Genomic DNA, 11,783 nt, shown 5'->3' with positions numbered 1-11,783 from the left:
GCTGAGGGTCCAACAAAGCCGTCCCTGCCGCTCAGCAGCCGCGATGTCCAGAGGACGGCGAAACGCAGGCGCTCCCGCGCCCTGGAACGCTGGAAGCGTAAAATCCTTCTCCGCCGCTCGGATTCTCGACGCCTTCTCTCCTTCATCAGACGGACGTAATACAAAGTGCAGATGGCGACTGTCCCGGCACACAGCTGCCGAACATCCTGCTCTATGGGCGGCGGCTCCTCCTCAGGTAACACACCGCCATCTTCATAACTCTGAAACTCCATGCTGGCGGCTGTACATCACTTAGCAGGGCGGTGTACGCTCCATATGAACCGCCTGTATCGGTGGTCCGGCCAGCCCCTGCCAAGAGTCCACCAGGAGCCCGCCTGTCTGACTGGACTCCCGCCTGTCTGACTGGACTCTGCCTCTTGCTCCAGTCACAGCTCTGACTCCTTCACTTTCCTGTCACACTTTTCCCGCCCAAGGTTAGTGGGCGGGGCCAGGGCTCTGCGTCCTTTTCACAGCGTCGTCGTGTGTTTTCCTCACCGTCACGCAGCCGCCATTATTCCGCAGTTTCCACCCCGCTCATCACGATGTCTCCGCTTATTTCTTAACCGTCCATACGAGAGGGCAAGTGTGCTCTGGAGAGTGGAGAGCTTATAGGAGGGACTTCCGCTGCCTCACCTAAGATGGCGGACTGGGGCTGACGGATGTGACGTCAGATGTGCAGCGGCAGGAATCAGGAAATGAATAGATGACCGGCTGTGAACGGTGACCGAGGCACAATGGAGACGCTGCGGAGCCTGCTGGTGCCGGGGATCCTCCCGGAGCGCTGCTATGACGAGTTCTTCCTCCAGTATAACCTGCTGCACGGTGTGGACCGAACCTGTGGCCCCCAATATGGACGGAGGCCCCTGACATTAGAGCACTGAGCCCCCAATATGGAGAAAGCCCCCTGACTGAGGGCACTGAGCCCCCCAATATGGATGGTGACCCCTGACAGAGCACTGAGCCCCCAAAATGGAGGAAGCCCCCAATATGGAGGAAGCCCCCTGACTGAGGGTGGTGAGCCCCCCAATATGGACGGAGACCGCTGACAGAGCACTGAGCCCCCAATATGGAGGAAGCCCCCTGACTGAGGCCCCTGACATTAGAGCACCGAGCCCCCAATATGGAGGAAGCCCCCTGACTGAGGGCACTGAGCCCCCCAATATGGACGGGGACCCCTGACAGAGCACTGAGCCCCCAAAATGGAGGAAGCCCCCAATATGGAGGAAGCCCCCTGACTGAGGGCACTGAGCCCCCCAATATGGATGGAGGCCCCTGACATTAGAGCACCGAGCCCCCAATATGGAGGAAGCCCCCTGACTGAGGCCCCTGACATTAGAGCACCGAGCCCCCAATATGGAGGAAGCCCCCTGACTGAGGGCACTGAGCCCCCCAATATGGACGAAGACCGCTGACATTAGCGCACTGAGCCCCCCAATATGGAGGAAGCCCCCCTGACTGAGGGCACTGAGCCCCACAATATGGATGGTGACCCCTGACAGAGCACTGAGCTCCCAATATGGAAGAAGCCCCCAATATGGAGGAAGCCCCCTGACTGAGGGTGCTGAGCCCCCAATATGGACCTACAACAACATTCTGCCAAAGGCAACGAAACCCCTAAACTAAAGACTCGTATAAAATGTAACTTTTCATATTAATAAATAACATCTAGAGAATGAAGTAATCCCTCAGTGACCAGAGCGTGAAAACGTGACACAAGCCGCGAGGGCGAAGCACGGGACCTGACCCTACAGATCACTGAGCCCCCCCGTATGGACTCAGCCCCCCGACTGACTGGCACTGAGCCCCCAGTATGGACCCAGCCCCCCGACTGACTGGCACTGAGCCCCCAGTATGGACCCAGCCCCCCCGACTGACGGGCACTGAGCCCCCAGTATGGACCCAGCCCCCCGACTGAATGGCACTGAGCCCCCAGTATGGACCCAGCCCCCCGAGTGACGGGCACTGAGCCCCCAGTATGGACCCAGCCCCCCGACTGACTGGCACTGAGCCCCCAGTATGGACCCAGCCCCCCGACTGACTGGCACTGAGCCCCCAGTATGGACCCAGCCCCCCGACTGACTGGCACTGAGCCCCCAGTATGGATCCAGCCCCCCGACTGAATGGCACTGAGCCCCCAGTATGGACCCAGCCCCCCGACTGACTGGCACTGAGCCCCCAGTATGGACCCAGCCCCCCGACTGACTGGCACTGAGCCCCCAGTATGGACCCAGCCCCCCGACTGACTGGCACTGAGCCCCCAGTATGGACCCAGCCCCCCGACTGACTGGCACTGAGCCCCCAGTATGGATCCAGCCCCCCGACTGAATGGCACTGAGCCCCCAGTATGGACCCAGCCCCCCGACTGACTGGCACTGAGCCCCCAGTATGGACCCAGCCCCCCGACTGACTGGCACTGAGCCCCCAGTATGGACCCAGCCCCCCGACTGACTGGCACTGAGCCCCCAGTATGGACCCAGCCCCCCGACTTACTGGCACTGAGCCCCCAGTATGGATCCAGCCCCCCGACTGACTGGCACTGAGCCCCCCAGTATGGACCCAGCCCCCCGACTGAATGGCACTGAGCCCCCAGTATGGATCCAGCCCCCACATTAGGGCCACATACCCCCCTGGTATGGACTGAACCCTAAGACTGAGGGTAACACCTCTTATGTTTGGTGTTTACCTGCCCCCCAGTCTGTGAGACCTGTTCCCTGTGTATAACCCCCGACTCCGGGCAGTTCTTCTCTCTGGAGGGGAGCGCTGCACCCCGTACCCCTCTCCGTGATGGGGGCCACATTGGAGATGATGTTTTGTTTCTTCTTGCAGTTGATTGTGTGAAGATTTTTATCAGTAAGATCTTGGGGATCGGGATCATCATTGGCTCAATACTGGGTGAGTGTTCTACAGTATGGGGGCGCCCTGCACAGAAGGGGGTCCGCCCCGCACAGAGGGGAGGGGGGGTCCGCCCCATTGCCTGTTATCTCCAGCTGCCTCAGTCCTGAGCTCCTGTGCTGTAGTCATTACTGCAGCCCATTCTCTCTGTGACATCACCAGGGTGGTGGTGTCCTCATTGTCAGGGGGTGGTATCATCGGCGGGCGGCCCATCGTTCCCGGGGTGCTAGTTGTGACGGGGTGTATAGCAGAGCAAGGAGAGACAACAGGCCGAGGATGATCCAACAGGTTTACTAACAGGAATACAGGAACAGCACACAACAAGTCCAAATAAAACCGATTCGGGGGCACCTCCCGATAATCCAAAGTGCCAGATCACGACGTAATAGTCCTTTTCAGAGTCCCAGAAATCCCACACAATCCACTGGACGGCGAGATCTATCCGCAGAATCAGATCTCTCTCCCTTCCTCTTCAAAACTCCGCTCCCAACTGCACTTAGAAACAGGAGTGTATTGTCTGAGCTCGTGGGCCCGCCCCTCAAGGGTAGGGGTCTATGCAATGGTTGGGCCCACTAGAAGATTCTAGAAGGTTGGCTTCGAGATGTCTACAGGTTTGTGTAGTTGGCGTTATCCACTGCTTACGAAACAATGGGAAGTTCCCCTGGCTGTGTGGACAAGAGATAATTGCATTATGGGCCCAGAGACACAGGAGATGGGGGGAAGGTATGGTCACTTACATCCCAAGACATTTCAAAGTGTTCAGTAAGTACAACCAAAGGAAAGTGACATCACATCCTGACATAGTATTACAGCAAATACAGTGAGAAGGTAAAATACATCACATGGCATCTTATACAAAAAATATGGGATGGAGAAAAGCACATACATCATGACAATCCCTTCCCTCCCAACTTGTGTACGTACTAGGGACCTCTACAGGTCGCTGGTTAAGTACACGCAGGCATGGCTGACAGGACTCAAGGCTCCTCTTGCCTGGACAGTCCATCTGCATTTTGGTGTTGGCTGCCTCTTCTATATTGTATGGTAAAGTTATAGGGTTGAAGAGCCAGGCTCCATCGTAGTAAGCGTCCATTGTCCCCAGAGACTCTGTTCAGCCAGGTGAGGGGATTGTGATCAGTAACCACAGTGAATTCTCGTCCATACAGATACGGCCGTAGTTTCTTAAGGGCCCACACTACAGCCAGACATTCCTTCCCAACAGTTGCATAGGCCACTTCTCGGTCCAGCAGTTTCCTGCTGAGGTAGGCGATGGGGTGCTCCTCCCCGGCTGCATTCACCTGGCAGAGGACAGCTCCCAGTCCATAAGCAGAGGCGTCCGTTTGCACAATAAATCTCCGCTTGTAGTCTGGAGCAGCCAGGACAGGATCGCAGACCAGATCGTCTTTCAGCCGGTTAAAAGCCTCATCACAGGCTGGAGTCCAGATCACCAGCCGGGGCATTGTTTTCTTGGTCAGGTCGGTAAGAGGCTTTACCACAGTGCTGAAATGTGCAACAAATTTTAAGCCATAACTTGTTTCTTAGTTTGGGGTATAGGCCAGTCTCTAATAGCCTGGATTTTGGCAGGCTCAGGACGGAGCTTCCCTCCTCCCACTCTATGTCCTAGGTACTGGACTTCCCCCATCCCCAATTGGCATTTATCGGGTCGAATGGTTAGGCCGGCTGCAAGAATCAGGTCCAGAATAACGGCTACTTGATTCAGATGTTCCTCCCATGTGTGGCTGAAGACGGCGATATCATCCAAGTAGGCACAAGCAAAGTCACCACATCCCCGGAGGATCTGGTCCACCATTCTCTGGAAGGTGGCCGGGGCATTTTTCATTCCAAAAGGCATGCTTAGAAATTCATACAGACCAAAGGGGGTTATAAAAGCGGACTGTTCTCTCCCTTCCTCCGTTAGAAGGATCTGCCAGTATCCCTTACTGAGATCCAAGGTAGTGACATATCGGGAACCAGCCAGTCGGTCTAGAAGTTCGTCAATACGAGGCATTGGGTAAGGATCGCTGACGGTATGGTCGTTTAGTCACCGATAGTCCACACAAAATCGAGTACTCCCATCCTTCTTGGGTACTAACACCACAGGGGAGGCCCAAGGGCTATGGGAGGTCTGGATTACCCCAAGCTGTAACATCTCCTCCAGTTCGTGCTGCATGGTGTTTCGAACTGATTCAGGGACCCGGTAAGGAGCCTGTTGTATGGGACGGATGCCCTGAGTGTCCACATGATGTTGGGTGACGGTGGTTCGACCTGGTTGGGATGAGAAAGCAGCCCGTCTCTGTTGAAGCACTTCCAGCATCTGGATTTTCTGTAAGTAATCCAGGTGATCTCCCAGGGGAACCTGTTCCACAGTGGATGGGGCTCTCGCTGCTTCCACGAGATCAGGTAGAGTGTCCTCATCCTCTTGACCATCTTCTGAAGCCAACCGACAGCTTGCTATCATTGGAATGTTTCGGTCATGGTACTCCTTAATCATATTCACATGCACAGTCTTTTTCCTTAGCCCCTGATCATCTAAAGCAAGAAGGTAATTGGTATCATTCAGTTTTCTGAGAACCCGGAAGGGACCCTCCCTTGTGGTCTGCAGTTTATTCTGCCGATGGGGAACAATCATTAAGACTTGTTGTCCTTCTACAAACTCCCGATAGCATGCTTTACGGTCATACCATGTCTTCTGTCTGGTTTGATCCATACGCAAATTACTCTGGGCAAAACTAGCAAGTTGGGCCAGGGTTTCTCGCAGCTTTAGGACATAAGGGACAACAGGGGCTCCTGTATCTTCAACTTGCCCCTCCCAGTATTCCTTGCGCAGGGTTAAGGGTCCTCGGACCTTTCTTCCATAGAGTAGTTCAAAGGGGGAGAACCCAGTGGACTCCTGGGGAACTTCCCGATAGGCAAACAAGAGATGGGGTAGGTACTTCTCCCAGTCTGAATCTCGGTCCGTGAAGGCCCTCAGCATATTCTTCAGAGTGCCATTGAATCGTTCACAAAGTCCATTTGTTTGGGGATGATACGGGGTCGTTCGAATCGCTCGTACTCCACAGGTGCGCCACAGACACTGGACCAACTCTGACATGAACTGGGAACCTTGGTCCGACAAGATCTCAATTGGGAATCCTACTCTGGTAAAAATAATAACCAAGGCCTCTGCCACCTTGGCTGCGGGAATACTTGACAAGGCCACGGCTTCTGGATATCGGGTGGCATAGTCCACAACAGTGAGAATGTACTGCTTTCCAGATTTACTTGGTTTAGCCAGAGGTCCAATGATATCAACAGCTACTCTTTTGAAAGGGTTCTTCTATTATAGGGAGCGGTTGCAGGGGTGCCTTTGGGTGATCTCCGGGTCGCCCTCTACGCTGACATATGTCACAAGTTCGGCAGAAATGCGCCCCCTGCTTGGGAAATCCCCGAAAATAAAAAGTTTGAGTCAATCATCTCTCGGTGCGGGTTTTGACTTGATGGCCGGCAGTAGGAATGTCATGAGCCAGGTGTAATAGGGGAATTCTGTACTTCTGAGGAACAATTAGCTGTTTGCTCTAAGTCCAGGGCTTATCTAGGGAGTCGGCATTGGCAACCCGATACAGAAGTCCATTTTCTCTGATAATTCTTTCTCCGTTCTCCCCTAGCTGCCCTATTTCAGCTCGAGCTCTAAAACTAGCAAGGGTGGGGTCAGTCTCTACTTCTTGTCTGAACTGAACTTTATCCCAAGTAACATTCATATTCTCCCCACAAGAAGAATCACTCACCGGCTTTAATGGCAGTTCTGGTGGCCTCATTTCCATGGATGGGTTGTACATTAATTGACACTGATGCTCAAAGTCCTGGAAGAAGCCCTCAATGTCACCAGCAGCCTCATTAAACTGCTTGAAGTCTTTGCGGGACACTCTGGGAAGTTCCCTCATGGTGGGTGCTGGGGTTACAGTCTGTCTGGAACCTCTAGCGGCTTCCACAGCGAGCTGCTTATCCAGCAATGCCATCTCCTCCATCCTGCGCTCCTTCTCTTTAGCTCCACGCATGACCTCCATCTTATATTCTATGGTGGTCTCCTCTCCCAGCAAGGCCATCTCCTCCTCTTACCACACAACCCACTGACGTTTTTGGGTATTTACCTCCGGCTGCCATCTTTCTTCCGTTTGCTGGGAGGATCCTTCCTCAGCGTCATTTTGCGAGCAAACTCCTTCCAACGCCTCAATCAGCTGCTCCTTGGAGAGTCCCTTGTAGCTGACTCCCAGCTCACGGGCCTTTGTTTGTAGGTTCACCGCAGTCCAGTTCTTGTACTCTGAGGTTCTGGTTCCAGCTGTTGATGGGCCGTTGTCCTCCATTCCTTTTGCTCTGATCCCACCGCTGCCAACCAGTTTGTGACGGGGTGTACAGCAGAGCAAGGAGAGACAACAGGCCGAGGATGATCCAACAGGTTTACTAACAGGAATACAGGAACAGCACACGACAAGTCTAAATAAAACCGATTCGGGGGCACCTCCCGATAATCCAAAGTGCCAGATCACGACGTAATAGTCCTTTTCAGAGTCCCAGAAATCCCACACAATCCACTGGATGGCGAGTTCTGTCCGCAGAATCAGATCTCGCTCCCTTCCTCTTCAAAACTCCGCTCCCAACTGCACTTAGAAACAGGCGTGTATTGTCTGAGCTCGTGGGCCCGCCCCTCAAGGGTAGGGGTCTATGCAATGGTTGGGCCCACTAGAAGATTCTAGAAGGTTGGCTCCGAGATGTCTACAGGTTTGTGTAGTTGGCGTTATCCACTGCTTACGAAACAATGGGAAGTTCCCCTGGCTGTGTGGACAAGAGATAATTGCATTATGGGCCCAGAGACACAGGAGATGGGGGAAGGTATGGTTACTTACATCCCAAGACATATCAAAGTGTTCAGTAAGTAAAACCAAAGGAAAGTGACATCACATCCTGACATAGTCTTACAGCAAATACAGTGAGAAGGTAAAATACATCACATGGCATCTTATACAACAAATATGGGATGGAGAAAAGCACATACATCATGACACTAGTGTTTGTCATTGTCAGGGTGGTGTCATCAGCAGGCGGCCCATCATTCCTGGGGTGCTAGTGTCGTCATTGTCGGGGTGTCGTCATTGTCGGGGTGGTGTCATCAGCCTGCGGCCCATGGTTCCGGGTTTGCTGGTGTCGGCAGGCGGCCCATGGTTCCGGGTTTGCTGGTGTCGGCAGGCGGCCCATCATTCCTGGAGTGCTGGTGTCGTCATTGTTGGGGTGGTGGCGGGTGGCTCATCATTCTTGGGGTGCTGGTGTCGTCATTGTCGGGGTGGTGTCGGCAGGCGGCTCATCATTCCTGGGGTGCTGGTGTCGTCATTGTTGGGGTGGTGGCGAGCGGCTCATCATTCTCGGGGTGCTGGTGTCGTCATTATTGGGGTGGTGGCGAGCGGCTCATCATTCTCGGGGCGCTGGTGTCGTCATTATTGGGGTGGTGGCGGGCAGCTCGTCATTCTTAGGGTGCTGGTGTCTTCATTGTCAGGGTGGTGTCGGCGGGTGGCTCATCATTCCTGGGGTGTTTGTGTTGTCATTGTCGGGGTGGTGTCGGCGGGCGGCTCATCATTCCTGGGGTGCTGGTGTCGTCATTGTCGGGGTGGTATCGGCGGGTGGCTCATCATTCTTGGGGTGTTGGTGTCGTCATTGTCGGGGTGGTGTTGGCGGGTGGCTCATCATTCTCGGGGTACTGGTATCGTCATTGTCGGGGTGGTGGTGTCGGCGGGTGGCTCATCATTCTTGGGGTGCTAGTGTCGTCATTATCGGGGTGGTGGTGTCGGCGGGTGGCTCATCATTCTTGGGGTGCTGGTGTAGTCATTGTCGGGGTGGTGTCGGCGGGCGGCTCATCATTTCTGGGGTGCTGGTGTCGTCATTGTCGGGGTGGTGTTGGCGGGTGTCTCATTCTCGGGGTGCTGGTGTCGTCATTGTCGGGGTGGTGTCGGCGGGTGGCTCATCATTCTTGGGGTGCTGGTGTCGTCATTGTCGGAGTGGTGTCGGTGGGTGGCTCATCATTCTCGGGGTGTTGGTGTCGTCATTGTTGGGGTGGTGGCGGGCGGCTCGTCATTCTTAGGGTGCTGGTGTCGTCATTGTCGGAGTGGTGTTGGTGGGTGGCTCATCATTCTCGGGGTGCTAGTGTCGTCATTGTCGGGGTGGTGTCGGTGGGTGGCTCATCATTCTCGTGGTGCTGGTGTCGTCATTGTTGGGGTGGTGGCGGGCGGCTCGTCATTCTTAGGATGCTGGTGTCGTCATTGTCGGAGTGGTGTCGGTGGGTGGCTCATCATTCTCGGGGTGTTGGTGTCGTCATTGTTGGGGTGGTGGCGGGCGGCTCATCATTCTTAGGGTGCTGGTGTCGTCATTGTCGGAGTGGTGTCGGTGGGTGGCTCATCATTCTCTGGGTGCTAGTGTCGTCATTGTCGGGGTGGTGTCGGTGGGTGGCTCATCATTCTCGTGGTGCTGGTGTCGTGGGTGGTATAACCTTGTTGGATCCCCTTGTATTCACAGTGAAGGTGCCGCAGATAGTGAAGATCGTGCGCTCTGGGACGGCGGAGGGGCTCAGCTTCCAGTCTGTCCTCCTGGAGTTACTGGCGCTATCGGGCACCATGGTGTACAGCATCACCCGCGAGTTCCCCTTCAGGTGAGCCAATCACTATGATCCCTGTAGGTGCAGGATGTGACCACCGCAGCAAAGGAAACAAGTGATAGGTGGTGCTGGAGTGTGGGGGGTGAGTGAGCGGTGGTTTTGGAGTGTGGGGGGGTGAGTGAGCGGTGGTTTTGGAGTGTGGGGGGGTGAGTGAGCGGTGGTGCCGGGGTGTGGGGGGTGAGTGAGCGGTGGTGCCGGGGTGTGGGGGGTGAGTGAGCGGTGGTGCCGGGGTATGGGGGGTGAGTGAGCGGTGGTGCCGGGGTATGGGGGGTGAGTGAGCGGTGGTGCCGGGGTGTGGGGGGTGAGTGAGCGGTGGTGCCGGGGTGTGGGGGGTGAGTTGAGCGGTGGTGCCGGGGTGTGGGGGGTGAGTGAGCGGTGGTGCCGGGGTGTGGGGGGTGAGTGAGCGGTGGTGCCGGGGTGTGGGGGGTGAGTGAGCGGTGGTGTTGGGGTGTGGGGAGTGAGCGGTGGTGCCGGAGTGTGGGGGGGTGAGTGAGCCCCCAGTTTGTGAGTTTATTGCTCCCCTCTATTGGTGCCGTGTTGAGGACGGTCTTTGTGTCTTGCAGCTCTTGGGGTGAGGTTCTGTTCCTGATGATACAGACGCTGATCATTGGATTCCTGATCCAGCACCTGGGGGGCCGGACGGCGCTGGGTATGAGGCTTCCTCCGTGTTATCGGGGTGCTCGCCCATGTTATCGGGGTGCTCGCCCGTGTCGCCCTCTTTCCTGCCTCTCACCAGTCTCCTGTGCTTCCAGGTGTGCTGTTCCTCGGTGTGTACTTTGCTCTCGTGGCCGTCCTTCTGTCTCCGCTGGTACCTATGGCCGTCATCACCGTGCTGCAGGCAACCAACATGCCCGCTGTGATCATCAGCAGGGTGAGTGCATGCAACTGATATGTCACCCTGCTGGGGATGGAGCCAGCTCATAGCTCCCTAATATCACCCTGCAGGGGGCAGGGCCAGCTCACAGCTCCCTAATATTACCCTGCAGGGGGCGGAGCCAGCTCACACCTCCCTAATATTACCATGCATGGGGCCGGCTCACAGCTCCCTGATGTCACCCTGCAGAGGGCGGGGCCAGCTCCCTAATACCACCCTGCAGGGGGCGGGGCCAGCTCCCTAATACCACCCTGCGGGGGGGGGGGCAGCGCTCAGCTCCCTAATATCACCCTGCAGGGGGCGGAGCCAGCTCCCTAATACCACCCTGTAGGGGCAGGATATCCTCGGTGTAGATGGCTGTGGTCTGTCATTGATGTTTCCCTCCCGCAGCTCATACAAGCAGTAACGAACTATAGGAACGGTCACACCGGGCAGCTGTCGGCAGTGACGGTCGCACTGCTATTCCTGGGCTCTCTGGCTCGGATATTCACTTCAGTGCAGGTATGTTATACAGTGTGTGTATATAGTGATCATATATAGTGTATATATACTGTGATATTATGATGATATCCTCGTGTGTTGTGAGCGGACGCCGTGCTCTGACCTTCTTGCACCCTCCTTCCCCGGCAGGAGACTGGAGACCCCCTGATGTCTCTCACGTACGTGGTGTCTTCTTCTTGTAATGGACTGATATTCGCTCAGCTTCTTTACTACTGGAATGTCAGCTCTGCGGCCGACAAGAAGAAAAAGAAGAAGAAGAGAAACTGAAGCCTCTGATGTGACATTCCCGTCCCGGCCGCCCCGTGTCCCCAGGACTCAGCGGCTGCTACACAATCTCCATAATTCCAATGAAATCTTTTTATTTTTACTTCTGCTTCTGATTTTTTGGTGTCTCGGTATGCCAGGACCTTATTTCTGCATTTCTACTGAGCGTTGTATTCTCCAGTCACAGCTGTATTCATAGTTCAGCTGCTTTTCTGTACAAAGTATCATTCCCTGCTGGGCTGCATCATGCTACACGTGCACAGTGGTGACAACACATAACTACATAGTGTAAGTATAAGACCTGATGGAAAAGCAGCGTTGTGGCTGGCGCCGTGGAGGATAAGGGCAAGCGCGGCTGGCGCTGTGGAGGATAAGGGCGAACGCTGCTGGCGCCGTGGAGGATAGGGGCGAACGCTGCTGGCGCCGTGGAGGATAGGGGCGAGCGCGGCTGGCGCCGTGGAGGATAGGGGCGAGCGCGGCTGGCGCCGTGGAGGATAGGGGCGAGCGCGGCTGGCGCCGTGGAGGGTGAGGGAGAGC

General features: G+C 55.6%; 1 protein-coding gene across 1 annotated transcript; it reads left to right on the top strand.

The window, feature by feature from the left end:
- Window positions 1–584: 584 nt before the first annotated feature.
- MPDU1 (mannose-P-dolichol utilization defect 1) lies at window positions 585–11,349 on the top strand. The gene is made up of 7 exons (XM_075346758.1): window positions 585–861; window positions 2,866–2,931; window positions 9,469–9,601; window positions 10,171–10,256; window positions 10,360–10,478; window positions 10,872–10,982; window positions 11,112–11,349. Exons 1-7 carry the CDS (start codon window positions 774–776, stop codon window positions 11,247–11,249), a joined length of 741 nt encoding a protein of 246 aa, XP_075202873.1. The 5' UTR covers window positions 585–773; the 3' UTR covers window positions 11,250–11,349.
- The last annotated feature ends 434 nt before the right edge of the window (window positions 11,350–11,783 follow it).

The sequence above is a fragment of the Anomaloglossus baeobatrachus genome, chromosome 4 (assembly GCF_048569485.1).
Source record: "Anomaloglossus baeobatrachus isolate aAnoBae1 chromosome 4, aAnoBae1.hap1, whole genome shotgun sequence".
Lineage (NCBI taxonomy): Eukaryota > Metazoa > Chordata > Amphibia > Anura > Aromobatidae > Anomaloglossus > Anomaloglossus baeobatrachus.
This window is presented reverse-complemented; position numbering and strand designations above follow the sequence as displayed.

Coding starts and splice junctions, on each gene's coding strand:
- MPDU1 (XM_075346758.1), top strand. CDS start 774: ATGGAGACGCTGCGGAGCCTGCTGGTGCCGGGGATCCTCCCGGAGCGC. Junction 862..2,865: donor CCAGTATAACCTGCTGCACG/GTGTGGACCGAA, acceptor TTCTTCTTGCAG/TTGATTGTGTGAAGATTTTT. Junction 10,257..10,359: donor GGGGGGCCGGACGGCGCTGG/GTATGAGGCTTC, acceptor CTGTGCTTCCAG/GTGTGCTGTTCCTCGGTGTG.